The following is a 27,983-nucleotide window of genomic DNA, read 5'->3' on the forward strand; positions in this document are numbered from 1 at the left end:
CAGTAGGTGCAAACTTAAAAGGACTCCAGGGAATGGTAGAGGACAGGAAGGCCTGGAGGATCATTGTCCATGGGGTCGCGATGGGTCGGACACGACTTCGCACATAACAACAATAACAACAAAGATGACTGGGCGTATAAGACGACCCCCCAACATTTCCACTCAGTTTGTTACATTACACTACAGTACTATGGGCCACTATGGGCAGCTCTGTCTATCCCAACTGAAGTGCCCCCGGCGTATAGGGCGACCCCCCCACTTGGAGGCATGTTTTTCAGGGGAGAAAAGCAGTCTTATACGCCAGCAAATACTGTACTAAGCTGACGTTTCCCAATATACCCTGTTGTTGTACATCTTTTACCTCGTCACTGCAGTCTAGTATTGCTGTGCACAGAGAGGCAGGGGCCACCCTCCTCTGAACGTCTCTGGGGCAGGGGTGAGTCCTCAAACAGGGTTCAGTTAATAGATCAAGTCTTCGTGTGTTTTTTTTTAACATGAATAAAACATTTTGAAGAACTCCCCTTTGTTTTCGGATGGAGCTGGAATATATCGTAGCTGGAACCGTTTTTTCGGTGGCCGCCTCTCTCCTGAGGCGGCCTCTCCTGAGATGGTGCCTGCGATCTCCAGGTTTTGTCAGCAGTTATATGAACACCTTGATAAAAAGGTGTTATAGTAACACTGTGATTAAAATGGTAGGGGAAGGCCTTTTAGTTGATCCAAAAGTTTTTAACTGATTAATCTATAATTGATACGTCAAAGCTATGGCACGATTTCCCATACTTGAGTCTGAGAATCCTTGCAGAAGAGGGGGCTGGTTCTGCTACCCCCCGTAGTTCGGCCACCCCCGTAGTATAGTCCGAGAGTCTGATTCAGTGAGACAGCCTGTTACGTTTGACTCTCGAATGCTGCAAGTGAGCAAGGATATGTAGTTCATGTATTTGCTTAAAACATTTGCCAGCAGCCTTTCTACGTTGTGGAACCTAAGGAGGCTTTCTATGTAGATAGCAAGCAGGTCATTTGAGGACTGGTAAGTCTGCCCTTTAGAGACAAGCTGCTCAGACTGAAGGACCGGGCGAGAGTCAAGCCTTTATAAAGTTAGCAGCTGAAGCACGAGGGGAAGCCAGGGCAGAGGATTCTGGGCCGGGAGTTACTCATAAGGCCAGGCGGCACGAGGGAGCAAAAGGCTTGAGGATGCCGCCAGGAGTGCCCTTCTGATGCCTTCAGCAGTACAAGACCCAACAACCCAGCGCGTTTCTTTTTCTGGGTGGCTATTTTAGTAAAAGGCAAAAGATTTACGCAATCTGAAGAGAAACCAGAGTTTTTGATTTAGGTCGCTTCTGACTTATGGTGACCCTATGAAATACTGAACTCCCAAAAGCCCTGTCAAAAATGCCCTTGCTGAAAACGTAGGTGGGTTGCAGGGGGTGGGCAGGAAGGGCCGTGTCAGTGTTGGCTCTCGTGGCCCTTCCTTGGATGCTCAAGGAAATTCTGATCGCCACTTTGGGTTCATTCTTTTTTGTGCAGACATCACCTGGGCATGGAATTGGGGTCACTGTGAGTAAGAAGAAGAGTTGGTTTTTATATGCCGCTTTTCTCTACCCGAAGGAGGCTCAAAGTGGCTGACATTTGCCTTCCCTTTCCTCTCCCCACAACAGACACCCTGTGGGGCGGGTGAGGCTGAGAGAGCCCTGAGATCCATGCTTGGTCACAACAGTTTTATCAGTGCCGTGGGGAGCCCAAGGTCACCCAGCTGGCTGCATGTGGGGGAGTGCAGAATCGAACCCGGCATGTCAGATTAGAAGTCCACACTCCTAACCACTACACCAAGCTGACTCTTGTGGCAGTTGTGGATTTCCTGCATTCTGCAGAGGGTTGGACTAGATGACCCTGGATGTCCCTTCCCTGGCAGGAGGTGATGTGGAAGACCTCAGGCCTGAGACCCTGGAGAGTGGCTGCTGGCCTGACCTTGATGGAGCAGTGGCTGGATCCAGTCTAATGCAGCTTCAGGTGTTTTCAAGTCCTGAAGCAAGGGTGTGCGGCATGAAGTAGCCGGTTGGAGACTTCCACTGGCACCTCATACTTCCATCCCGTTTTTGTGACACTTCTTTGTGTGTGTGTGTGTGTGTGTGTGTGCCTTTGCTTTCAAACAGGCTACGCAGAGGCATCAACATACTGATCGCCACTCCCGGCCGCCTGGTGGATCACATCAACTCCACCAAATGCATTCACTTCCACCAGGCCCGGTGGCTCGTTCTGGATGAGGCCGACAGGTAAGGATTTCCCCGAGGATGGGAAGGGCCGCCCGTGGGGTAACCGGAGCAGCCTGTCTCCTCCCCTTCTGGCCAACGTTAGTGGCAAAGGGGGTTTCCGTGTGGGCGTCTCCTCTCCTTACGCTGAGCCTGATTGTGAGCTCTGGCCTTGGCAGGATCCTGGACCAGGGCTTTGAGAAGGCTGTGGCTGCTATCCTGAACGCGGTTAATGCGGACAGCGAGAAACGGCAAAATGTCCTGCTGTCAGCCACGCTTACAGATGGTAAGTCATGTGCTGGTGGCGGTCTCCTCACGGATGGGAGTGCTCAGGATCGCCAGGGTGGGATTCCGCTTGTCTCTGGCCATTGATGTGCTCTCTTGTTTTTGGCCTTTGCTTCCGTATCACTTTCTCCTTAGTTAAATTGCAGCAGCTGACCTTTTCCTACCTTGCCTACTTTCCGGAAGGTAGATTTAACTCCTTAGTTGCCTGGCCTGCATGACCTGGGCCCATAACCTGAAGGAATAGCGGGTTAACAGAATGCTGGGTAGTCCAGGCAAGCCCAGTCCCATCAGATCTCGGAAGCTAAGCAGGGCCGGCCGTGGCTAGCACTTGGAAGGAAGACCACCAAGGAATACCACGGCCATGATGAGGGGACAGACAATGGCACACTGCCTGTGAACATCTCTTGCGTGGCAGCCAGAAAATCTTAGGGTCTCCTGGTTACATTACATGCACATGCCATATGATGCATTTTAAAAAAATCTGCTGGGGTCATCAGTTGTCCTCTTGTTGCACAAGAGGAAAGTAGGGCACCGTGTCATTGGCCAGAGGTGGAAGGGATGCGGGGAAGGATGTTCGTACCCCCTCCCCTGGGAGGAATGAGTTTGGCTCTACCTGTCAGTTCTAGCCCTGCTGGGGTCTCCTGATTACCTCTGGGTTTTGGCCACTATGTGACACAGGGTGTTGGGCTGGATGGGCCGCTGGCTGGATCCAACAGGGCTTTTTTGTGTTCTTACCGGCCAGTGGCTGTGGACTACCAAACATTCACTTTTCACTAACCCTGGCAACTCACTAGCCCTCATCCCCATATCTCAGGTGGAGTAGGCCTACTTCATGGAGTAGTTGGAAGAAATTTCTGAGCAATTCTATGTGAAGCGCTTAATATGTTTGGTGTCTGCTCTGTTCGTGTGGAATAGTATCATGCGTGTGACTCCCGGAGGAGACCCTAAGCATGCAGATCAAAGGGAGAGTCTGCACACTGGGACACAAGAGCAAATCCTGCAATCCTGGCAGTTCTGAAAATCTTAAATCCCAGTCAGCGGGATTGGTTTGGTCTCAGCAACTCCAAATGGTGCCCCATAAGAAGCAAGCGGCTGAGTTTAAGGACCAGCTATGAACCCCGTGGGGGGGGGGGATATGAGAGGAGGGCTCCTAAGTTTAGGGGACAGGAGCCAGAGAAAAAGGGGGGTGCAAATAGGGTGCCAGGAGAGAAGAGCTGAAAACATGGGAACAGACTTTAAAACTGAGATCTGCTTTTTGTAAATTCCTCTAAGAGGGATGCCATGTGACTTTTGTTTGTCTCGCAAAGGGGGGTGGAGTTCTGCACACAGTGTGCAAATGATGTTTTGTGTTTGTGACAGGAGTCGCAAGATTAGCCGATATCAGCTTGCAGGATCCAGTCCATGTGACCGTCGTGGAAGAGGTGGGGGACTCCTGCGCACGTGAGGCAAAAGGATCTCCCACGGGAGCGGTCGGGACTCTTCCTGCGAGCATGCAGTGCGACAGTTTTGCCGTGCCAGAAAAACTGCAGCAGTACGTGGCAGTGGTTCCAAGCAAGCTGCGGCTGGTGACGCTGGCGGCATTCATCCTGGGGAAGTACAAGGTGAGGCACCCAACTTGGGCGCTGCCAGGCCCTTCCTCTCTCAGATGTGTTTGTGGGCACAAGGGAAATGGCAGATCCCAGAAATACGGGTCTGCCTGTGTGGAGGGGAAGGAGGACCGTCCCGCTCTTCCCAGGAGCTCGCCTCTGGGACTGCCTTTCCCCGTATGTCTCCTTAGAGATACAGGTGCCAGGCCTGTACCTAGCATTTTGAGACCATGCCCAGGCAAGATCATTTAGTAGGGGCAGGGGTGTCCAACCTGTGAGCTCCAGCTGTCAGGGGCTCATGGGAATTGTAGTCCATAGACTCGTGGGGAGCCACAGTTTGGCTATCCTTGCTTTACGGCATTTAAGGCTGCTTTGTTTTGATTGATTGATTTAATTTCTTTTTAGCCCTTCTTTCCTAGAGCTCCCCCGCCCATTTATTGTGTCATCTTCAGTCTGGGGCAGCCGGCGGAGGGAGTTGAGAGGTTGAGGGGGGTGGGATGGGGTTTTTAGCAATGCTTTACTGCTGTATTTATTACTAGAAATTAAGCATGCTGTTGCTGAAATCCAGCGGGCGCTAGAGCAGGGGTCGTCAACCTGTGGTCCTCCAGAGGTTCATGGACTACAACTCCCATGAGAATGGGAATTTTAGGAATAATGGGAATTGTAGTCCGTGGGCCTCTGGAGGACCACAGGTTGACGACCCGTGCGGGAGAGCATAGGGAAGGATAAGGGGGGGGGGAGGAAAGGAAGGTTGAAGCAGAAGCAGCAGCTCCAGCAGCTCCAGCTCAAAGCGGCTCCAGTCGCCTTCCCCTTCCTCTCCCCACAACAGAGGGAAGGAGGGATGGGAGTGAGAAAGGAGGGACAGGGGTGGGTGAAGGGAGGAATAGACGGAATAGAGGAAGGAAGGAAGGCAGGAAGGGTGTTAGAGAGGAAGGGGGAAAGAGAGCACGTGAGAGGGAGAGAGAGATAGGCAGGAAGTCGATGGAGAAGCAGAGGAAGTCAGCAAGAGAAGAAGGAAGGCAGACAGGGAGGGAGGGAGGTGGATTTGGAGGGGACAGGGGTGTGTGTGAAGGGGGGGAGTCGTGAGGAGGGGGCGAATTGGGAGGGGGAGTTGGGGGGGAAGGGATATAGAGATAGAGGAAGCAAGGGAGAAGGGAGGGAGGCAGCCAGGGAGGGAGGTGGACTTGTAGGGGAGTGGGGGAAAAGGAGGGGGGTATTTGAAGGGTCTGTGGGGGGTGATTTGGGAGAGGCAGAAGAAGGCTCTTGGGCGGGGGGGGGGGCACACAGCCTTCTGCTGGCCCCAGTAGCTCCCTAGCAGCATTGTGGATGCTGCCAGGGAGTGCCTGTGCCCGGCAGAAGGCTCTTTGCGGCAGTGGGGGGTGGGGGGGCCTTCTGGTGATCCCAGGGGCACCCCAGCATCCTGGACGCTGTGAAGGTGGCCTGGGGCCGGCAGAAGCCTGCCGAGCAAGGGCCCTGGGGTGGTAAAGAAGCAGGGAGGCTGCGTCCTCGACCCGGCATCCCTGCTCCTTTCCCCAGTGGGAGGAAAACCCGGGCGGAGGACTCACTGCGCAGCCATCCTTCAGTGTATGCACGGTGACTCCCGGGCCAGGCAAGGCTGGGCCAAGCAGCCAATAGGGAGGCGCGCTTTGCACGGCTCCCCATTGGCTACTTGGCCCTGGATGGACACTCGGAGGGTCCAATCAGGAGCCGCTTTGCGGCTCCTGATTGGGCCCTCCGAGTTTTTATCCCAGACAAAGCCCACCCTTTCTCCTCCCACATTGCCCTTACCCTTTTATTAAATACTGCGGGAGTGGTTACCGATTGTGTCGTATTTATTGCTGTGAACTGCCCCAAGCCCATTTAGGGAGCAGTGGTATAGAAATTATAAATGATAATCATAATTAAAAGCATACAATCGCAAGTACCCTTGAATTGCATTCTTAAAACACTAGAATAATAGAATAACATACTCTAGAATATGGTACTATACATAAGCACAGTTCCAAATTGCCAGTCTAACCCTGTTGGCCTCCTAAGAGTGCCGCGGTTCAACCGGAGCGGGAGGCGGGGCAACGTCTGTGTCAGTTGCTGAATAAGAACGGAAGATGTCGGATTGACGGTTCGATATTGGCCGAGAAGGCCAGGGAGGTCAGCTGGAACATGATGCAGCCTTTGGCTACAGTCAGCAGTTCGGGAGATGGCCGGTTGTTAAATTTTCCAAGCATTTTCTTAACACATTTACTGTTAATGTGTAGGGAGAGTGTGCAGCAGATAAATTAAATAAACGAATCAACCCTCTTTAGTTGATTATTTAGCCCAGTTGGAATGAAGCCCCTTAAATACCGCAAAGTGATTCAGTTGGTGGAGGATTTGAATGAGCATCTAGTGCCAGGCAAGCAAAACAGGCTAGAACTTTCATAGACAAGCATTTAAGCTGATACTGCTGAACTACATGAGAGAAGCCGTGCTGGAGTTCAGCTAATGGCCCATCTAGCCAAACAGCTCTCTGTCATACAATGGCCCAAACCCAGGAGGCATCAAGAGGTCCTCCAGCAGGGCCAGAGCTCCAGAAACCCTCCCACTGTTGCCCCCAAGCACCAAAAACACACAACATCACTGCTCAAGACATAAGAACATAAGAGAAGCCACGTTGGGTCCCACCAATGGCCCACCTGTCCAACACTCTGTGTCACACACTAGACAAAACCCAGGGGCCATCAGGAGGTCCACCAGTGGGACCAAAAGCCCTCCCACTGCTGTCCCCAACAAGGTGTTCCATCTGTCCCTTGGGGCTAATCCAATTGATCTGTGCCCTTTCTGTGCGGCAGATGCTTTTCCACTCCCTTCTTGACCCTGTCTGTGCTTGTAGACACTGCCATTTCCTGCGGCAGGGAATTCCACGTCTTGATTACGCTTTGGGTGAGAGGAGCACTTCCTGCCCTCCCCTTTTAAACAAGCCTGGAAGTAAAGTCTCCAGTTAGCCCATGTGCCACACTCTGCTCTCTGGAGTTCCATTTCTTTCTGTGTGCATTCTTTGCAGCCCCTTGATCGTGTATGCACCTATGTCTGTGTTTCTCCCCCACAGTTTGAAAAATGCAACAAGACCATCGTCTTTTTCTCCAGCTGTGAGCAGGTGGAGTTCCATCACGCGCTTTTCCAGAAAGCCCTGGCTGAGGGTCCGGAAACGAGGGTCTTGGAGCCCTCTCTCTTCCCCCCTTCGCCTTTGACATTCCAGCGCCTGCACGGTGACATGAAGCAAGAGGTAAGCCGGAGGAAGGGGGAGGATGATAAAAAGGTAGCTGTCTGACGAAGTTGAAAAGCAAAACAAAATCTTTTCCTTATTTCCTTCTTTTGAGAAATGTTTCCAAAGATCTTGTTTGATACTGCAGGTAATGACGGTTACCTAGACATCTTCTTTCATTAAGTGACTCTGATATGTGCTTTTATTGGCTGCTGTACATGTTTTATGTGTGTTAAGAACTGGTGTGTGTCCTGGGTCCTATTCTGATACTTAGAATCATAGAATCATAGAGTTGGAAGGGCCCATACAGGCCATCTAGACCAACCCCCTGCTGAACGCAGGATCAGCCCAAAGCGTCATAAAGCATCTGAGAAAAGTGTGTATCCAACCTTTGCTTGAAGACTGCCAGTTAGGGGGAGCTCACCACCTCCTTAGGCAGCCTATTCCACTGCTGAACTACTCTGACTATGAACATTTTTTCCTGATATCTAGCCTATATCGTTGCACTTGAAGTTTAAACCCATTACTGCGTGTCCTCTCCTCTGCAGCCAGCAGAAACAGCATCCTGCCCTCCTCCAAGTGACAACCTTTCAAATACTTAAAGAGGGCTATCATGTCCCCTCTCAACCTCCTTTTCTCCAGGCTGAACATTCCCAAGTCCCTCAACCTATCTTCATAGGGCTTGGTCCCTTGGCCCCAGATCATCCTCAGCGCTCTCCTCTGTACCCTTTCAATTTTATCTACGTCCTTCTTGAAGTGAGGCCTCCAGAACTGCACACAGTACTCCAGGTGTGGTCTGACCAGTGCCGTATACAATGGCACTATGACATCTTGTGATTTTGATAGGATGCCTCTGTTGATACAGCCCAAAATGGCATTTGCCTTTTTTACCGCTGCATCACACTGCCTGCTCATGTTTAGTTTACAATCCACAAGTACCCCAAGGTCTCGTTCACATACAGTGCTACCTAGAAGCGTATCCCCCATCCAGTAGGCATGCTTTTCATTTTTCTGACCCAGATGCAGAACTTTACACTTATCTTTATTAAATTGCATCTTGTTCTCATTTGCCCATTTTCCCATTGTGTTCAGATCTCGTTGAACTCTGTCTCTATCTTCCGGAGTATTTGCCAGTCCTCCCAATTTGGTGTCATCTGCAAACTTGATGAGTAGTCCCTCCACCCCCTCATCTAGATCATTAATAAATATGTTAAAAAGTACCGGGCTGAGCACCGAGCCCTGAGGTACCCCGCTACTCACCTCCCTCCAGTCTGATGAAACACCATTGACAACAACTCTTTGAGTGCGGTTCTCTAACCCATTCCCCATCCACCTGACTTTCTGAAAATCCAGACTGCAGCCCTTCAGCTTGTCCATCAGAAAATCTTACCCAAGGGACCCGCCTGGGTTGATCCTGTGGGCACCTGTGGAGCGCTGACAAGCCATGGAAGGCGCAGCAACAAAATGGCTGCAGCAGGGACCGAATCCAGCTGCCCAATGATTGGCGAGGCTTAACTTCCGTAATACGGCAATGATCCTTGCGCTGTGAGGGCAGCTTCTGCGGCAGTAATGCTTTTGCACAGCCAATTAGAAGCCTTGCTGGGCAGAAGCCCTGCCTGGCCCTGCCCACTTCCTAAACAGACTTGGTGCGTGGCTGGAGAACTGCCAGCGGACGTCCTCATGCCGACAGGCACCATGTTGGGGCCCCCGGATCTGATGGGTCCTCCATTCCGGAATGAACTGACAGGGTTGACCGCTCTGGGAAGGGTCAGGAAGAGGCACTCGGCAACATCTTCCTTAACCCTGGCAAGACCTGGCTGGGTTTTCCCTTGCGGGGCAGCAGACAGCCAGCCAAACAGGCCTCCCCACTACAGCGAGAGGTGAAGGAGCGGCTGTCCGTTCCCGGCTGTTGCCACCCTGCCAAGCCCTGGTATCTTGGCCTCTCTGCCCCCCCCCCCCCCAGGCAAAGCCAGGCCCCACGCAAACCGGACCAGCTGTTCAGGCTACTGCAGCACCGCTACGAAGCCGGCTCCAAAGGAAGGGTTCTGCATTTTAGTTCCCGGTGAGTCATCAGCACGCAATGTCTTCAAATTAAGAGCATTAATGGGGCTAAATTGAGGCTCCCAGATGGTGCTGCTGGGCTCGACGGCTGTCTAGGGTGAGCCGCTCTCCCTCCTCCCAGTTCCAGTTGGGGGAGGATCTGGCCGCTTCCCTTCCTGCCGCGCATCCGGATGTTGGGGAGATCAGCTCTGCCTGGGGGCTGGACACACAGGGGCCGGCCACACTCTCTACTCCATTCGAGGCGTCACGATTTAGAGATCGATACGCTTGGCTGAGTCATGTCGATGGGGAGACCTTGTCTTTTTGGTGATGTCAATCCTTTTTAAAATCTGAATGTTATATTAGCAGAACCTAAATAGGGAAAGGCTGATCCAGATGGCCTAGCCTAGTGCAGTCTCAGAAATTAAGCCGGGCCAGGCCTGGTTGGCGCTTGGATGAGAGGGGAGCGATACAGGAGCAAGCCGGGCCAAACCGCCTCTGGACAGCTCTGGCCTTGACGGGCCGCTGGGAGCCAGCTTCAGTCCACCTTCCATCAACCAGAGCTGCCCAATCTAGACAGGTAGCCCAGGTAAAGGTGTTGGAGCGAAAAGCAGCAGCAGGCCCTGTGGCATTTTAAAGGCCAGCTTTATTATGGCCACTTTCCAGGGACAGAGCCCGTTTGTTGATAAGCTTCTGGTCACTGTTTAGCGGGTCACTGCAGTTTTACGTCTTCTTTTATCCCTTATCGCACAGCCAAAAACCCTACAATAAATATCGTAATGTGACCCTCTCCCCACAGCCAAGTTTTAATTAATGCAATTGTTTATTCGGTGACCTTGGGGTACATGGTGCTTCATGAAGTAGAGCAGGAAGGGCCAAGCTGCAGGGGCTCATGGGAATTGTAGTCCATGGGCATCTGGAGCGCCACAGCTTGGCTACTCCTGAGATAGAGTAAGCCAAAGATAGGTCCCTGCCCCAAGGAACTTCCAAGTAATGAAGGCTGGGGCTGTAACCCACTTCTTTTTCATTTAGCTCCTGCCTGCTGATGGAACCCAAAGATTCCGTACACACAGCACAGATCCTTCAGAATCTTTGCATTTTTACAGGGGGGGAGATCTGTGGAGCCGCCAGTGACCCCTGTCTCTCTTTCCTCCCCCTCAGGAAAGGACAGTGACCTTCCAGGACTTCCTGCAGTCGAAGGCAGGCGTTTTACTCTGCACGGTAAGCCCCCAGATATCAGTGAAGCTGGTTTGTGCTGGCGTCTGGCAGCATAGAACTGGTTTGGAAGAAGAGCTGTGTAGTATTTTCAGGACGAGGGCCGCACTCCCCGCTTCTCCAGCCCCGTGGCCCCAAAAGAGCTTTCCGCGTCGTCTGCTGCAGTCTGCTCTTCAAGCCTCCTTCAAGGGCAGGTAGAGGAAGCCCGTCTCCCTTAGCGGATGTTTCTCGGCTTCCTCTGATTGCCTTTTCGGTTTCGGACCCTCGGCTGCTGCCTCAGTACACAGTTTGCTCTCTAATTGTACCAGCTGTTGGCCCAAACCGCAAACGTGTAAATTACAGTGATGGGGAGTGATTAGGGCTGAGAAGCTCTGGCTGCCTCAGGGGGCTGCAGGGCTGCCGTGATGCGGCTCTCCTCACTTGCGGGCTGATCATGTTGGTGGGCGGCTGCTGCTGCTTCTTTTTTTTGGGGGGGGGGGAAGTGCAAGTCAGGTTTGGTGGATGTGTGTATAACCATGTGACCCAGCATGCCTCTAACTCAGCCTCCCTCAACGTTTTGACCATTGAGAAACCCCTGAAACATTCTTCAGGCTTTGAGGAACCCCAGAAGTGGCACCATCAGGCACAATATGTTTGGGAAGCAGATCTCTGTTCATGCCCACCCGGGCCCCCCCTTCCCCCCCTTCCCCCCCCCCCTCCAGACCCATCGGTGGCCATTTGGGGAGGGGGGGATGTCAAGATGACCATATATGGTCATATCACCTGATATATGTTTATCAAATTGTAAAAAAATAGTGTTTGTTTGTTTATTTGTTTATTTGTTATATTCATATACTGCCCTCCCCTGAGGCCCACCGATTCAGGAAACCCCTGCAGGGCTGGCAAGAATCCTCAGGGTTTCATGAGACCTTGGCTGAGGAAGCTGCTCCCACCCAGTGCCTCTGGGAGGGTGGCAAAAGCAGCAGCCTCCTGCCGTCGATCATCCCAAGTGTCGCTATCCAGAGGTACACTGCCTCTGAACATGGTGGCTCCCTTGAGCTGTCATCGCTCATAGCTATATTTTATTATGTTTTGTTTTGTTTTATTTTATTTCGATTTATCCCCGCTATGCCTGAAACCAGTCTGACTCGTGGCGCTTTACAGTAAAAGAATAAAATACAGTTTGACATAATAAATATACCATGTGAGCCCTCAACAATAACAATAACCAAGATGGCGGAAAGCAGTCTAAAAAGCCACCCCATCCCCAGTCCATCCCCAGTAGCCTCCGTCATCCTTGGGGGAAAACCATGCCCAGATATCAAAGGCAGTGTTTCGGCAGGGCTTGGATAGGGAGGGGCCCGATCTTCTTGGCCCTGGCATTAATCAAATGCCTGGCGGAAGATCTCCATTTTGCAGGCCCTGCGGAATGATCACAGCTCCATCAGGGCCCTCAGCTCTTCCGGGAGCTCATTCCACCAGGTCAAAAAAGCCCTGGCTGTGTTTGAGACCAGTTGAGCCTCCCGGGGGCCAGAGACCACTAGCTGATTCCTACGCGCAGAGCCAAGAGCCCTACAGGAAGCGTAAGAAGATGAGTGGTCCTCCAGATAAGCAGACCTGTTCTTCATGAACATCCAAGTTTACTTATGGGTACAAGCCTTCGTGCTTCTCTGAGAGCCAGCTTGGTGTGGCGGTTAAGAGCGGAGGCCTCTAATCTGGAGAACTGGGTTCGATTTCCCACTCCTCCCCCATGCAGCCAGCTGTGTGACCTTGGGCCACTCACAGTTCTCTCAGAACTCTCTCACCAGCCTCTCTCACAGGGTGTCTGTAGTGGGGTGAGGAAGAGTTGATGATTGTGAGCCGCTTTGAGTCTCCTTTGGGGTTCAGAAACCACCTTTTCTTCTGCTCCATCCATGCGCACAAAAGCTCAAACTTGGTTGACCAGATTTGTCCTGTTGCTTCGGACCAACATGGCAGCCCACCTGAATCTATTCTTCATAAGTTTGTCTAGCCCTTGAAAAAATAATTGGTTGGCACTGCCACACCTTGAGAAAGAGAATTCCTGAATCCACCTAGTAAGGGATGACTTCCTTTTGTCTGCCCTGAACCTACCACCCCTCAGGCTGCTGGGAATCCAAAGCAAGCGGCCTCCCATTTCCCACACTGCTGGTGACTGGTCCTAGTGGGCACATTTCAGCCTCCTTCTGACAGGCAGGCTGGCCATTGAAATGTCCAGGAAAGTTCCCAGAGGGCTGCTGACTTGGACAGTTGTTGTCAGCCAGTGGCCAGCAGCAGTGACCGTCTGCCTTGGCCACTGTCGCCTTATGTGCCCCTGACGTCTACGTCCCAGTCTGACCAGCTTGTCGCGGCCCGTGAGAACAGGGACCCCCAAACTTTTTGAGCCAATGGGCCCAAATGGCTGCCGCAGGAGAATTTATTTATTTGTTTGTTTGTTTGTTTATTTATTTATTTATCAATCATACTTCTATACCGCCCTCCCCGGAGGCTCATGGCGGTTTACATCATAACAGGGAACAATACATAAAACAGTCTGTAAAACATGTATAACTGATAACTAATAATTGTAACCAAAATAACAGCACAATATAACTTTATAATAATATAGTAATACAAACAGGTCCCGGGCTTGTTGATGGGATTCTGAGGGGGGTGGCTTATTGATTGAATTCTGAGGGGGGGTGGGGGGGAGCAGGGGCCCTTGGTCGCTGTTGATTACGTCTGGTCTCAGCCAAATGCCTGGTGGAGGAGCTCCTTTTTGCAGGCCCTGCGGAACTGTTTAAGCTCCGTCAGGGCCCTGATCTCCTCTGGGAGCTCGTTCCACCAAGTAGGGCCAGAACAGAAAATGTTCTGGCCCTGGTCGAGACCAGACGGACCTCTTTAGGGCCAGGGATCCTTAGCTGGTTGGTGGCAGTGGAGCGTAGAGCTCTTTGGGGGGCATAGGCGGGGAGGCGGTCCCTCAGGTACACTGGGCCTGACCGCGTATGGCCTTGAAGGTAATTACCAGAACCTTTAGTCTGATCCGGAATTCAACTGGTAACCATTGCAGCTGATGGAGAATAGGCCGGATATGGGACCTCCACGGTGTTGCCGTGAGGATCCTGGCTGCTGCATTTTGAACTAGTTGTAGTTTCCGGGTCAGGGCTAAGGGCAGGCCTGCGTAGAGCGAGTTACAAAAGTCCAGTCTAGATGTGACCGTCGCATGGATCACTGTGGCTAGGTGTTCCGGGGCCAGGTAGGGCGCTAGTAGTTTGGCTTGGCGGAGATGGTAGAATGCCAGTCGCGCTACCTTTGTGATCTGGGCCTCCATTGTCAGGGAGGCGTCCAGAATCACGCCTAGGTTCCTGGCAGAGTGAGCCGTAGAGAGCTGCACACCATCCAGGGTAGGCAGGCACGCTTCCTCGCATGGGCCCTTCCTACCTAGCCACACGACCTCCGTCTTTGAAGGATTGAGCTTCAGGCGACTCTGCTTGAGCCATCTCGTCACTGCTTCCAGGCAGCTGGCTAATGCTTCTGGGGGAGAGTCAGGGCGGCCATCCATCAGGAGGAAGAGCTGGGTGTCATCTGCATATTGATGGCAACCCAGCCCAAACTTCCGTACCAGTTGTGCGAGAGGGCGCATGAAGATGTTGAATAGGATAGGGGAGAGGACCGCTCCTTGTGGGACTCCACAAGTAAGTTGACGACGGTCTGATGTTCTCTCTCCTATTGCAACCCTCTATCCACGATCCTGGAGGAAGGAGATCAGCCATTGAAGGGCTGTACCTCGTATTCCAGAATGATCTGAATGCTGTTCTTCCCTTCCCACTTGCTGCCGTGGGAAATCCTGCCGTATGCATGTCAAGCTCTGCCTCTGAAAAGCCCCAAGGGGAGCATCTCAGCCCTGTGGGGAAGCCCCGCCTTAGAAGGTAACCTTGCAGCACTGCTCTCTTGTGTGCCAAACAGCTTCCCTTCCCGCTCCTGGCCTGCCTTCAGAAGTGATTGCTTCACTTGACCTCAGGTTGACGTTTTGGGGCTGGGTCTTCATGGCTTTGTCGGTGTAATCTGGGAAAACAGAGAAGGTGAAACTTCCTACAGATATTTGAACATTCAAAGGGCCTCCTTGAGCAGAGGGTCTGACCTTGTTTTTTCCTGCTCATGTTTCAAGAAGAGAGTGGAAAACAGCCAGCAACTGGCCAGAAATTCAGGTTTCTGTAATGCCCACAGAGTTGGAGGCAAGCTGGGCCAGCTCTGCCGTGAAACAGGGTGGCAGGTGTGAGAGAATTAGGAAAACACATTATCCGTTTACTGCTTTCCACCTCCGCAGAGTGGTGGAGGGGGATTATTTTCCTCTCAGGCCTTACTCCGAGGGAAGTACGTGACTTGCTCTTCAGACTGCCTCGAGAGGGCACGTCTGACTTTTGCGTCATCACAAAGATGTCTGCCGTTGGCCTCTTTCTGACTGGCTCCGTGTCTGTATTTGAGCTGCTAAATCAACAGCAGCTCTTGAAAACCGAAGATTTAGTAATAACAGTTTGGTCACACACACAAACACACATCTCCTCCTGCAAAAGCCCTTCTCCTTCAACAGAGTTTTTGCCTGTTTTCTCTCTCTCAAAGAGTTCCGCAAGGGGAAGACCGTTTTGGAGATGCGTTTGCTTGTTAACTCCGCCACACTAACTCGTCCTGCCAGTTTTCTGGCGGGTGCGGCCAAACGCTTTCGCCCTCTGACAGCTTTCCGCGCTGCCCCCCGCCTCCTCTGATTACGCAGCCCAATCTGTCGCCCGGCCGATGGGGGTCTCTTCCCCGCCGATGGCTTTCCGCACTCGGCTGTAATGACTCTTGGCAGGCTGGGAAGGCGCGAGAGCTCCTACCTCGGCTTGGCCCTCTCCGCCTCTCCCCCTCCCCCTGTTTAGCCAAAGCACTTGGTGCGCTTCTTTTGGTAAATAAATGAGTCATTTTAATCCAACTGACAGCCTGGCACAGGGACGAGCTGCCTTCCATCTGTACTTCCAGGCCTCATGTAGGCGGCCAGTTGTCAAGACTGAGGCTTTCAAGGCCTTGCCTCTGAGTGCCTTTCAAAAACAACTTAATCGAATTTCTCTCTCCCTAAATTAGGACGGTGCTGGACTGTAGGAGGGCAGTTGTCCCTGGATCCAGAATTGGAGAGCTTGTCCTCCAACAAGGGGTCCCTGAGGTTGGGAGCTGGAACTTGAGCTTCAGTGAAAGCCAAAGCCTGAGATGCAGCAAGCAGGAAATCTTGCTCTGTTCACCAGGCCAGGGCTCTATTTATACTAGGCCTGGCCAATCCGGATGATTCCTACTGCCTGCCAATCAGAGAGGTCCGTGTTGCGCGCTGCTGTCCTTTCTTGGTCCTGAAGGGGGCGCTAGGGCCTCGGGGCACTCCCTGCAGGGAACTCCGCAGCGGGGCCCCAGCTCTTGGCCAATGGGTGCCTTGGCAGGCCCGGCTCTTGACGCGGAAGCCCCGCCCACAGCTTGGCAGCAGGCAGCAGCGTCAGCCTCCCCATTGGCCAGGGACTGAGCTTCTTGCAGGCCTTCTGCCCAGTAAGTTTCCGCACCGAGTTTGAGGCCTCACTTTGGCTCCATGAAAAACGGGCACCAGGAATTCCCCGTTTGCCTGAACTCCTGGGTTTGGTGTAGGGTTTGTCATTGTCGTTGTCGGTTTGGTTTGCTTTTGGGCCATGACTTTCAGATCAGTGAAATTATACTACCGATTTATGCTCTTCAGCCCTGGAATTTTACGGCGCAGTGATGGTGCCCTGCGGGGATTTGTCTAGCTCCTTGCAGCCTTGTAACCAGCCGCCCCAGCAGACACGGGGTGACGACGTTTGGGGCACGCGCACGTGTGCGATCGCAATTGCGTTGGGGGTGCCGTGGAGCGTTAGGAGGCATCTGGCTGTAATTGCGCCAGAAGAGCAAGAAGCCTCGGCGGTGAAGTGCTCAAACCGGTGACGATACATTTGCATACTCATTACTGCTTTGCGTGGTGTTGTGCATTGATCTGCTTAAACTAATAACCTCTTTTGGCAGCGTCTCTGCTTCATCAAGTGGGCTGGGAGCAGGCGGCAACTCCTGCCTATCGCGGCTGGGCGTAATAAATCCCCATTCTTGCTCACCGGCTCTTAAAACTGACTCCAATATCTTGGCATAATAGCATCTCATAAGCTCAAGCGATGGGTCAAATCCAATTTAAATCCCCCTCCCCTTTTTTTTGGCACCACGAAAGGAAAGCAGAAGCGGAGCAAAGATCGGTTAAATTGGACTAGATTTGTCCTCATAGTAAGCATGCCAAGATAAGAAGACATTTCTTCTCAAGGCCATCGTTAATCCCATGTGGTTTAGGCGTCCCCCACCACACACACACACTTAGGCGGAAAGGAGGCACTCTCAAACTGAGGTGTGTCACAGTCGCAGAATCACAGGTTCCGAATGCACAAATTCCAAATTGTTATTAGGATAAAATGGGAAGGATCCGAGTAAATGTTCAGTGCTGGCCTTTCTGGGGGATTTGGCTGGCTAGTGGTGGCAGGAGTCAGGTGGGCTCCTCGGACGAGGGCTGCTCTTCTGTTCTGCCACGAGCTGCAACAAGGCATGTTGGGGGCTGGAGGGAAGTCCTCAGAACTTGGTCTGTACAGAGTTTCCCCAGCCAATAATCCACGATACGGTAACTGAAACAGAACATGCAAATTCTTTAGTGTGTAGGCCTTGCAAAACCTGCAAAGCTACGGCGCATCTTTCTGCAGGGCAGCTGGGTGGATTGCTTGATTTTGTAGGCCAGTGTGCAGATTGGGTCAGCTTTCAAAAATGACTCTGCTGTCTTCCGCCAAAGTGTACAGAAACCCATTGGGAACCCTGGACATGCTTTCAAAAAAGCCAAAGCACAGATCAGGGCTCTATGACTAGGTTGTAATTGCAAACCACAAGGGAGTTATAATTACAGTTCCTAATTACAAACTGCAGTTTGTTTAGACCAGGGGTAGTCAAACTGCGGCCCTCCAGATGTCCATGGACTACAATTCCCAGGAGCCCCTGCCAGCATTCGCTGGCAGGGGCTCCTGGGAATTGTAGTCCATGGACATCTGGAGGGCCGCAGTTTGACTACCCCTGGTTTAGACTGTAGTTGGCTAGACAGTTTCAAACCACAGTTTCTGATTCTGAGTCCTTGTTGCCCTCAGGCATGATAGTTCAGGACCAGTGACAATCCATACTTTGCCCAAAATAAGGATGGCAAACTCTGTGTTGTCATTTGCTGTTAACCACGAAGAAAACATGGGCAGATCTCCCGTGAGAAGGAGTTCCATATTTTTAAAGGGATTAATTTAATTTCATTACCTGGCCCTCCCCACAATTGGGCTTCAGGTGGTTTACAATGATAAAAATGCAGTTAAAAACAGTACCCCCCCCCCCATCCTTGTAAATACCTTCCACCGAGCTAACTGGACTGGGTATGTTCTTAGGGGAAGGCCTCAGCCATTGCGCCCTGTGGCTGGCCCTGCAGAGGAACTGGCTGGCCCCTGGGTGAGATGGGAGGCTGGACTGGAGGGACCCTCCCTGGCCTGACCCTGCAGGGCTTTTCTGAGGGTCTTCTCAGGGGAAGGCCTGGGCCTCTCTGCCCTGTGGCTGGCCCTGCAGAGGAACTGGCTGGCCCCTGAGTGAGACGGGAGGCTGGACTGGAGGGACCCTCCCTGGCCTGACCCAGCAGGGCTCTCCTGACGTCCTTAGGAAGGCCTCGGCCTCTCTGCCCTGTGGCTGGCCCTGCAGAGGAACTGACTGGCCCCTGGGTGAGACGGGAGGCTGGACTGGAGGGACCCTCCCTGGTCCAAACCAGTAGGGCTCTTCCGGTGTTCTTATGGAGGCCTTGTTCTCTGTGCCCTGTTGTTGGTCAGTCCTGCTAATAAATCTCTTCGACTCCTCCCGCTCCATGGAGGCACAGATTGCAAAAGTAGCCTGATTGGCATTCTTCCACCTCTGCGAAGCCAAGCTATTCGCACCCTACCTGGCCCCAGAACACCTACCCACAGTGATCTCTAGACAACGGTCACCTCTAGGCTCGATTTCTGCAACTTGCTCCACATAGGCCTGCCCTGATGCCTGACCCGGAAACCCCAACTGGTGCCGAATGCGGCAGCCAGGGTCCTCACGGGGACCCCTTGGAGAGCCCCCATTCGGCCCACACTCCCAACAGCTGCACTGGCTGCCAGTTGACTACCGGATCAGGCTTGAGGGTCTGGCAATTACCTTCAAGGCCATATGTGATCTGGCCCCTGAGTCTCCGAGAAACCGCCTCTCCACTTATGCCCCCAGAGAGCTTTATGCTCCTCTAGCACCAATAAACTGGTTTTCCCTGGCCCCAAGGAAGCTCGTCTGTCAAGGCCCAGGGCCAGGGCTTTCTCCATCCTGACCCCCACCGGTGGAACGAGCTCCCAGAGGACATCAGGGCCCTGACGGGCCTAAAACAATTCTGCAGAGCCTGCAAAAAGGGAGTTCCTCCACCAGGCATTTGGCCAAGACAAGCAAACAAGCTGCTACCACCAACTAGAAGCCCCATAATCTGCACTAACTGAAAACTGGACCTCGGTGCAGGTTGACCAAACTGTTGTTATTGAATACTGTTATGCCACACTGTTTGTTGTTCTATAAAATCAGAGTCCAGTAGCACCTTTAAGACCAACAAAGATTTATTCAGGGCGTGAGCTTTCGAGTACAAGCACTCTGGAGAATATTTCAGGGCTTTCTCAATGGGGAAACCTTGAGAAAGGCTTCATTAAACCCCCTCAACACCCCCCTCAAGGATGCATATTGAAAAGAGGCCACTTTTAAATTGCCTGATCAATATTATTTACTAACTAGTAATTAAGCCCGCTGTAAAAACAATGCAGCGGGTGCTAGCCATTCCCAAACACCCTGGCAGCGCTGGCCGGGCGGCTGGGAAGGGCTGCCCCCCCCGAACTCCCCCCCCCCAGGCTGATGCCCTTCCCAGGTGGCCGGGAGCAGCGATCGGCTCCCGGGCGCCTGGGAAGGGCTGTCTTCCAACCTCCCCAGGCTAAAGCCTTCCCAGGCGCCGGGGAGCGCGATAGGTGGCTCGGAGAGCCGCTGATGGTGCTCTGCGATGCCTGGGAAGTCTCCCCCCCCCCCGGGCCAGGTTACAGGGGGGCTGCGGACCTACCTGCCCTCTCGGTGGCCAACAGAGGAATGGCTGCCGTGGGATGAAGGTTTGGCCTCGTGGGGGGTTGGGCGGGTTGGGAGGCGCTTTGCGGCTCCCAACTGGTCCGTGCTGGGGCAAGGAGCCAATCAGCCGCGCTGTGCACGGCTGATGATTGGCGCTTTGGGACTGGACTGATAAGCAGAGGGCCCAATCGGGAGGCACTTCACTCCTCCTGATTGGGCCCTCCGCTGGTCAGTCCAGGGGAAGGGGCCAATACTGCCTTACTGCTTTATTCTATCCACTCTGCAGGAGCGGTTAAAGGTATCTCTATACTAGGTGCCAAGCCCATTGCATTCAGGAATATGCTAGATTGGGGGTAGGGTGGTAGAAGAACTCTGAGGATGGCCTCCCTCTCCTCCTGGAAGGACTGCAGGCTGCTGTTAGGGCACTCAGCGGCAGGGATCTGCAGCCTCCAAACCTCAGTGGGAAGTGGAAGGACGAGGGGTGGTCAGGGGTGAGGGACGGAAGGTGATTGGCTGGCCGCTGAACAGACAGGCAAGCCCGTTGGAGGAGGAGGCACTCGGGCGAGACAGCCGCCCTGAGTGGCTGTTAAGCACTGAGTGGCAATTAAGCCATGAGATACGCTCCTCCTCCAAGCCCTTACCAGATATGTACTATGTGGAACAGATACATATGGATAGATGCAACTTACTGGATTGTTTTTAAACTTGTGAGCCATAGAATCAGAATCATAGAGTTGGAAGGGGCCATAGAGGCCATCTAGTCCAACCCCCTGTTCAACGCAGGATCAGATCTAAGCATCCTAAAGCATCCAAGAAAAGTGTGTATCCAGCCTTTGCTTGAAGACTGCCAGTGAGGGGAAGCTCACCACCTCCTTAGGTAGCCTATTCCACTGCTGAACTACTCTGACTGTGAACATTTTTTCCCTGATATCTAGCCTATATTACAATTGTAGTTTAAACCCATTACTGCGTGTCCTCTCCTCTGCAGCCATTGGGAACAGCATCCTGCCCTCCTCCAAATGACAACCTTTCAAATACTTAAAGAGGGCTGTCATGTCCCCTCTCAACCTCCTTTTCTCCAGGCTGAACATTCCCAAGTCCCTCAACCTATCTTCATAGGGCTTAGTCCCTTGGCCCCAGATCATCTTCTTCACTCTCCTCTGTACCCTTTCAATTTTATCTACATCCTTCTTGAAGTGAGGCCTCCAGAACTGCACACAGTACTCCAGGTGTGGTCTGACCAGTGCCGTATACAATGGGACTATGACATCTTGTGATTTTGATGTGATGCCTCTGTTGATACAGCCCAAAATGGCATTCGCCATCCGGAGCAAATCAGGAAAGAGTGGCATACAAAAATAAAATAATTTTTTTTATATTATTATTATTGTTACTCAAGTCCTGTAGCACCTTAGAGACCAAGCGGAGTCTTGCGGTACAAGCTTTTGAGCAGAGTCGAAGCTCCCTTCCTCAGTTATCTTTGTCTAGGAAGCTAATCTCAAGGTCCAAACAGCTCTTTTCACTTACATGGAGTGATTCCTTTACAATTATTTTAATCACTCTTTTCCTTATGCTTCAAAGGACGTTGCGGCTCGAGGACTGGACCTGCCACAGGTCACCTGGATTGTTCAGGTAAGCTCCTGCTGGATTCTGCCCTTGGAATATGTGTGAGAGTGGGAAGCAGTTCACCCACCAGTCCTCGCAGCCTGGAGGTGGGTTAGGGCGGTCGCCAGGGCTGATCTCTGGTTCTGCTAGAAGGGCCAGCGGAGAGGCTTGGCCAGTCCAGGGAACATTCTTTCTGCAGTGAGGAATCTCTCCACTGGTGAACTGTGTGCACGGGACAGAAGTTGGTGGGAAAACGTGGCGTGGCTTGGATTCCCATACTTATCATACAGCTTTGCTCTGCGGAATCTCGGTCAGGCTCACACACAGAGCTGGAAGAGACCCCCAAGGGACCTCCAGTCCAGCCTCCCACCTTCTCAGGGACTTAGAAATTAGACACTCCTGACAGGTGCTTGCCTAGTCTCCTCCCAAAAACTTCTGACGGAGGAGACTCCGCCACCCTCCATTCAGCTCAGTGGGAGGAAAAGAATCTGCCGTCCAAGTGAACCTGGATTCACCAAGGCCAGAGCCAAGCTGGGGCCCTCTCCTTCCTTCCGTCGGCAGGCTGTATATTTCCCCCAGAGAAGCGAGAGGCTGCTCTCCAGTCCGCCAGGGAAAGCAAATGCCCCACTCCAGGGCGAGTGTTGTGGGTCAAGCTTGCTTGCCTCCACTGACTCCATTCTATTCTATTCTATTCTATTCTGACTCTGGGTCATCCAGGGGTGACCTTGGGGGTGGCATGGCTGTGTGTGCGCCTAGAAATGACTTGCACACACACAGACTTCCGAAGTCCTAGGAATGCACCAGCCGTCTCTTCCTGGTCCCGTCCTGCCCATCAGCAGCAGGCATTTCATGAGTCCCTAGAAAGAGATACATGGTGAAGAAGAAGAGTTGGTTTTCATACCCCGCTCTTCTCTGCCCAAAGGAGTCTCCAATTGCCTTCCCTTCCTTTCCCCAAAACAGAACACATTTAAAGTCCAGTCAGGCACCTTTAAGACCATTCAAGGTAGGAGCTTTCGTGTGACATTGTCTCTGCGGAAGTGTCCCTGCACATGAACTCTCCTACCTTGAATCCAACTTGGCTGGTCTTAAAGGTGCCTGACCGGACTCTACAGTGTTTCTGCTTCTTCAGACCAACATGACGACCCACTTGTATCTATCCCCCCACAACAGACACCCTGTGAGGCTAGGAGAGCTTCTGGCAGGACTGCTTGGTCAGAACAGCACTATCAGGACTGTAATGAGCCCAAGTTCACCCGGCTGGCTGCATATGAGGGAGCGGGGAATCAAACCCAGCCCGCCAGATTAGAAGCCGCAGCTCTTAACCACTCAGGGCCCCCCTCCTTCCCACTCCCTCCAGGCCCATCACTGGCCATTTTGGGAGAGGTGGGTGGGTGGGTCGACATAACCATATATGGTCATCTCACCCTCTAAATGTTTTAACGCATTTTTTAAATACATTAAAAATTAATTAACTCCCTCGCATTTAGGAAACCCTTCCAGGGCTGTCAAGAAACTCTGGTTGAGGAAACTTGCTTTAGGTTGATCCTGCATTGAGCAAGAGGTTGGCCTTAGAATCATAGAATCACAGAATAATAGAGTTGGAAGGGACCTCATGGGTCATCTAGTCCAACCCCCTGCATTATGCAGGACACTCACAATCCTATCTCTTATCACCTGCCACCCCCTTGACTCTTCACAGAATCAGCCTCTCCGTCAGATGGCTCTCCATCCTCTGTTTAAAAATCTCCAAAGATGGGGAACCCACCACCTCCCGAGGAAGCCTGTTCCACTGAGAAACCGCTCTAACTGTCAGGAACTCCTTCCGGATGTTTAGATCATAGAATCCTAGAGTTGGAAGGGACCTCCTGGGTCATCTAGTCCAACCCCTGTACTATGCAGGACACTCCCATCCCTCTCGCTCCTCCACTGTCACCTGCCACCCCCTTGAGCCTTCCCAGAATCCGCCTCTCCATCAGAGGTCTCTCCAGCCTCTTGATGGCCTCTATGGCCTCTACCTCCTCTAGGAGTCTGCGATTCTCTGCACATGTTATCAAAGATTGCTCTTGCCCTCCCCGTTTTTAAAAAATCACACCTTACCGCTCTCAGTTTTGCCTGTTGGTGTTTCAGAACTGAGTAACTTGCATCGAAAGCTTTAAGCAAACAGAAATCAGCCTGGTAGAATTTTAAGGAAACACCTGCAGCTTCGTATTTGTCCCAGGCGGATGGCAAACAGCTCTTGCGTGGGGAGGAGGGAGGCAAATGGGTCACGGATGAGTCCTGCATAGAATGGAATCTTTATTTTAGAAAAAGAAAATGGTGAAGAGAGAGACGGAGACGGCGGAAACTGTCCTATTATCTTCAGCCTGGCCAATGTGTCATATTCACATGTCAGAAAAACTTGTTATGGCTGTACCTTGAATGATGGTTTGGGGGGGGGGGAATGAATGTGATGGGCGCCAATAAGCAATTTTGTTCTTTCTTCTCCGTTAAAGGGGGAGGGTTAAGGAGTGAGGATTGATTTTGCAGAACGGCCTCCATCAAAGTGCGGTGTCATAATTAACTGACTGCGTGATCTGTTAATTCCTTCCTTCCCCGCCCCGCCCGCCTCTTCAACCCTTTCCTGCCTACCCTTTTGAAGTATAATCCTCCAGCTTCTCTCGCCGAATACATCCACCGAATTGGGAGGACAGCTCGGATTGGCAGTGGCGGGAGCAGCCTGCTCATCCTCGCTCCTTCAGAGGCGGAATATGTCAACGTGTTGGCTTCTCACAAGATTAAGTGAGTCACAAACTTCTCCCAGACCAAACTTCCCAGCCGGCCTGTTAATAAAGGCGCAGCGGCTCTTGCTGAGGGGTGGTGTCTTGCGCCTCTTTGCAAGCAGGGGGTAGCCGCCCTCCCCTGTGGCCTTCTAATTTGGAAAAGGTGTTTATATATATATATATATTTATCCAATTAATGGGTTCTTATTGTAGCTGGGGCTGCTAGCGAGTGCGGATGGCCGGACTTAGCATGTTTCTCACCCACCCCGGCTCAAATGATAGCTTTTGAAGGGCCTGCAGGGTCTTTTCTTAGCTCTGCGGTTGGGAGGGTGTCAGAGTCCTGGAAGCACGCAGTTATGAAGTGTGGCTGGTGGAGTCCTTCTTTGGATCTGGAAGGGCCAAATGATTGATCTTGCAGGGGGAAAAGTCGGCTTTCCAGCTGCATTGTGCACAAAAATGCGTCATGCCCACCCTTCCAAGGCTGCAGACATGAATCGTGCACGCATTGTACCTGCAGTTCCAATGGCACACAGATGTATCATGCCCACACTTCTAATGGCACAGTGCATTTTCCTCCTCTGAACAGATCTTTTGCCATGGTGCTATTCAAGCCCACCAGCCTGCCTTAGGCCTCGTGGTGGGTAGGCGCCATTCTCCTGGGCTTTGTGCTTCTCGCCTCCCTCCCTGCTCTGCTTGCCCAGTACCCTTTCCTGTTCCTAGGTAGACTTCTTCTTTCTGCTGGCTTGCTGTGCCCAGCTCCCAGCTCCCAGTGCCTCTGTCTCGCTTCTGGCTGCTTCACTCCATGGTTCCCTCTGGTTGGTTGGCTTTGTCAGCCCTGCTCTCTGCTCCCCCCCCCCCACACACAGACACACACAGACACACACACTGCCTTTGGGAGCTGACCTCTGCTTGCCTCCCAGCCCCAATATCTCGCCCTCTTGCTGGAAAGCACCCATTGGGCAAAGGTATTCTGTTTCTGCGCCTAGGAAGAGGGAGGAAAGCCTGTATTCTGCAGTGCACAGCAAACCCAAACAGACGGTAGAACGCACAAGCCCCAGGTTTGGAATCTGTGTTTATGGGGACACATCGACACTTCTTGGTCATCTGTGTAGAGCTGGATTGCGTGTGTGTGTGCGTGAGAGATAGAGAGAGCATCCGAGAGATCGAGTTGGAAGCAAGAATGAAACGCAAGCTTAGCATTCCTAGATTGCGCTTCCGATCTGGATAGGCAGCTCCAACCCCAGGGCAACGTGTGGCATCAGATTGCATTGCCCTTTCTGTTGCTCACCGAAGCCGCGTGGAAATCAATCCTGACACATGCAGGGTGGTCAGCGATGCAGAAGAATCTCTGTGCGCTTGTCTGGAGCGTAAACCTCGCCTGGAGAACAGCAAGTTGGAAAGAAGACTCTTTTGCAGCTGCTGCTTTTCTTCTCCTGCAAACAAGTTGAGCTTAATTAGTTACAAAGGCAGTTGGAGGCATTTGAAACTAATTAAGGACAAGTCCAGAGGTGGGTGAATGCCTCCAACAAGCTGGTACATGGAACTGAGCATCACGAAGACTCTTGGTGCCCCTCGGAACTTGTGGGAGAGGTTTTCTTGGACCAGAGTCTACTTTGTCAGGTCCATGTAGTGGTCTCCAAGCTGATAGGTATATAAATCAGTGTGCACACCCTGTCCTGGTCCAGGCTAGCTTCAGCTCATCAGATCTCATAAGCTAAGCAGGGGCATTAGCAAGTCCATTAGGAAATGTTTCTGAATGCAGTTTATTAGCAAGTTTATTAGGAAGTGTTTCTAAGAACCAACTTTTTTTCTTCTTCTTCTTCTTTGCACCCTGCAACTTTGGGATAACATTTTGTCTACTGCCTGATGCTTATTGCGGCACATTCCCTATCTCCCTTTCCCCCTGAACAAATGCGCGCACCGCACCGTGCTGCGTGTCTCTTAAACTTAGTTTCCGAGGCACTGTTGATTCTTTGCCCGTGTGCCTTATCACACTTCCCTTCAAAGGAAGAAGCGGAGGAGAAGTGTAATTTTCTTTTGCTGTTTTCTTTGCTTATGTCTCTCTTTTGGTCCCTTCAAGCAAGATGTAGCGGGGGGGGGGGGCTTAAAAAGCACAAATGTCGTTCTGAGAGCGGCGCTTGGCTTCCCTTAGACAGCTCATCAGAGGATTGCTTTATTTCCTAACAGCCGCCTAACGAACTTATAAAAAGAAAAGCACGTCCCCGTGAAGGGATGAGTCTTCCCACCCCCCGCCCCTTTCCCTTCTCCGTGACGCGCTCCCCGCTGCGTGAACCAGGTTCGCTTATCTGGAGGGCTCTGTGCTGGCAGTATGCCAGATGAGAAGAAATGCAGGCGATGGGAGGGGGGGGAGCATTGTTCTGACATCTCTGGCGCATCACTGTCAAAGGATTTGACGTTTTCATTCACGAATGCGGCAGAGCAACCGGGTGGGGTAGCAAGCCAGCCTTTGAAAATAAAACATGCCGAGCCAAAAGGACTTGAGCACGAGGGTGGGACAGCCTGATGCGAGCCATGTTTACTCAGAAGTAAATCCCCCAGTGTTCAGAAGGGCTTACTCTTGAGTTGGGAACCTGAAGGTTCTTCAGTCCAAATCTCATTCCATACATACCTTGAGGACCCTGATTGGGTGAAAAGGCAGCATCAAAATGTTTTAATTAATTCATGTAAATGTAATAATAAATGACAAGGAGATGGTAGGCGAGTCAGACTTCCTCCGCCCTCCACCTAAGCCCTCCATCTGCCCTCATAGTGGAGAACGTTGCAGGCGTCACAGTGGTTTCAGGTAATGTGCCTAAAGAACTACAGATATTTTAGGCATAAAAGCACTTGCCAAAACTAGGCCTCAGGGGAGGAGTAAGAATTTCATAGGGTGCTTCTCAATGTGCTGACTTTAAGCTTGCAGGGAGTTCCCTTCTTTTTGGTTGGCATTTGAGAGCTGGTGTGGTGCAGAAGTTAAGAGTGGCCAACAAATCCCCACTTCCCTGCTGGCTGTCCTTTGACCAGTCCCTCTCGCTCTTCTTCTGTCCTAACTTGCAGGGCTGCTGTGAGGATTAAAGGGGAGGGAGGGGACAATGTATGCTCTCCTGGGCAGAAAGGTGGAGAGATTCTACAAGTTTCCAAGAACTCATAGCAGGCAAAGCGGTACAGCCCTGGCAGAGCTCTCCCATCTTCTCTCCTGTTGCCTTGCCTATGGGTGCCCTGCGTTAAAGGCCTGGGCAGCTGATACATTAGGCAACATCTCAAAAGATAACCTTCTTACTCAAGAATGGAGGCCCCTAATCTGGACAGTGACAGATTTTATTTTCCTGGGCTCCAAGATCACTGCAGATGGGGACTGCAGCAAAGAAATTAGAAGACGCTTGCTCCTGGGGAGGAAAGCTATGGCAAATCTAGACAGCATCCTAAAAAGCAGAGACATCACCCTGTCAACAAAAGTGCGTTTAGTCAAGGCTATGGTATTCCCAGTTGCAATGTATGGCTGCGAAAGTTGGACCATAAGGAAGGCCGAGCGTCAAAGAATTGAGGCTTTTGAACTCTGGTGCTATAGAAGACTCTTGCGAGTCCCTTGGACTGCAAGGCGAACAAACCGGTCAGTCCTAGAGGAGATCAACCCTGACTGCTCTTTAGAAGGCCAGATCCTGAAGATGAAACTCAAATACTTTGGCCACCTCATGAGAAGGAAGGACTCCCTGGAGAAGAGCCTAATGCTGGGAGCGATCGAGGGCAAAAGAAGAAGGGGACGACAGAGAATGAGGTGGCTGGATGGAGTCACCGAAGCAGTAGGTGCAAACGTAAATGGACTCCGGGGAATGGTAGAGGA

General features: G+C 52.0%; 1 protein-coding gene across 3 annotated transcripts in view; it reads left to right on the top strand.

Annotated features, from left to right (window-relative positions):
• Positions 1 to 27,983, top strand: part of DDX31 (DEAD-box helicase 31) — a 95,231-nt gene that overhangs the window by 18,064 nt on the left and 49,184 nt on the right. For all 3 annotated transcript variants that reach the window (XM_077307034.1, XM_077307035.1, XM_077307036.1), the window contains exons 10-16: positions 2,151 to 2,270; positions 2,426 to 2,532; positions 3,891 to 4,132; positions 7,203 to 7,379; positions 10,560 to 10,619; positions 21,360 to 21,410; positions 24,022 to 24,161. In XM_077307034.1, the coding sequence (XP_077163149.1) occupies positions 2,151 to 2,270; positions 2,426 to 2,532; positions 3,891 to 4,132; positions 7,203 to 7,379; positions 10,560 to 10,619; positions 21,360 to 21,410; positions 24,022 to 24,161 (897 nt within the window). The remainder of the gene's footprint in view (positions 1 to 2,150; positions 2,271 to 2,425; positions 2,533 to 3,890; positions 4,133 to 7,202; positions 7,380 to 10,559; positions 10,620 to 21,359; positions 21,411 to 24,021; positions 24,162 to 27,983) is intronic.

This window comes from Paroedura picta, chromosome 12 (assembly GCF_049243985.1).
Source record: "Paroedura picta isolate Pp20150507F chromosome 12, Ppicta_v3.0, whole genome shotgun sequence".
NCBI lineage: Eukaryota > Metazoa > Chordata > Lepidosauria > Squamata > Gekkonidae > Paroedura > Paroedura picta.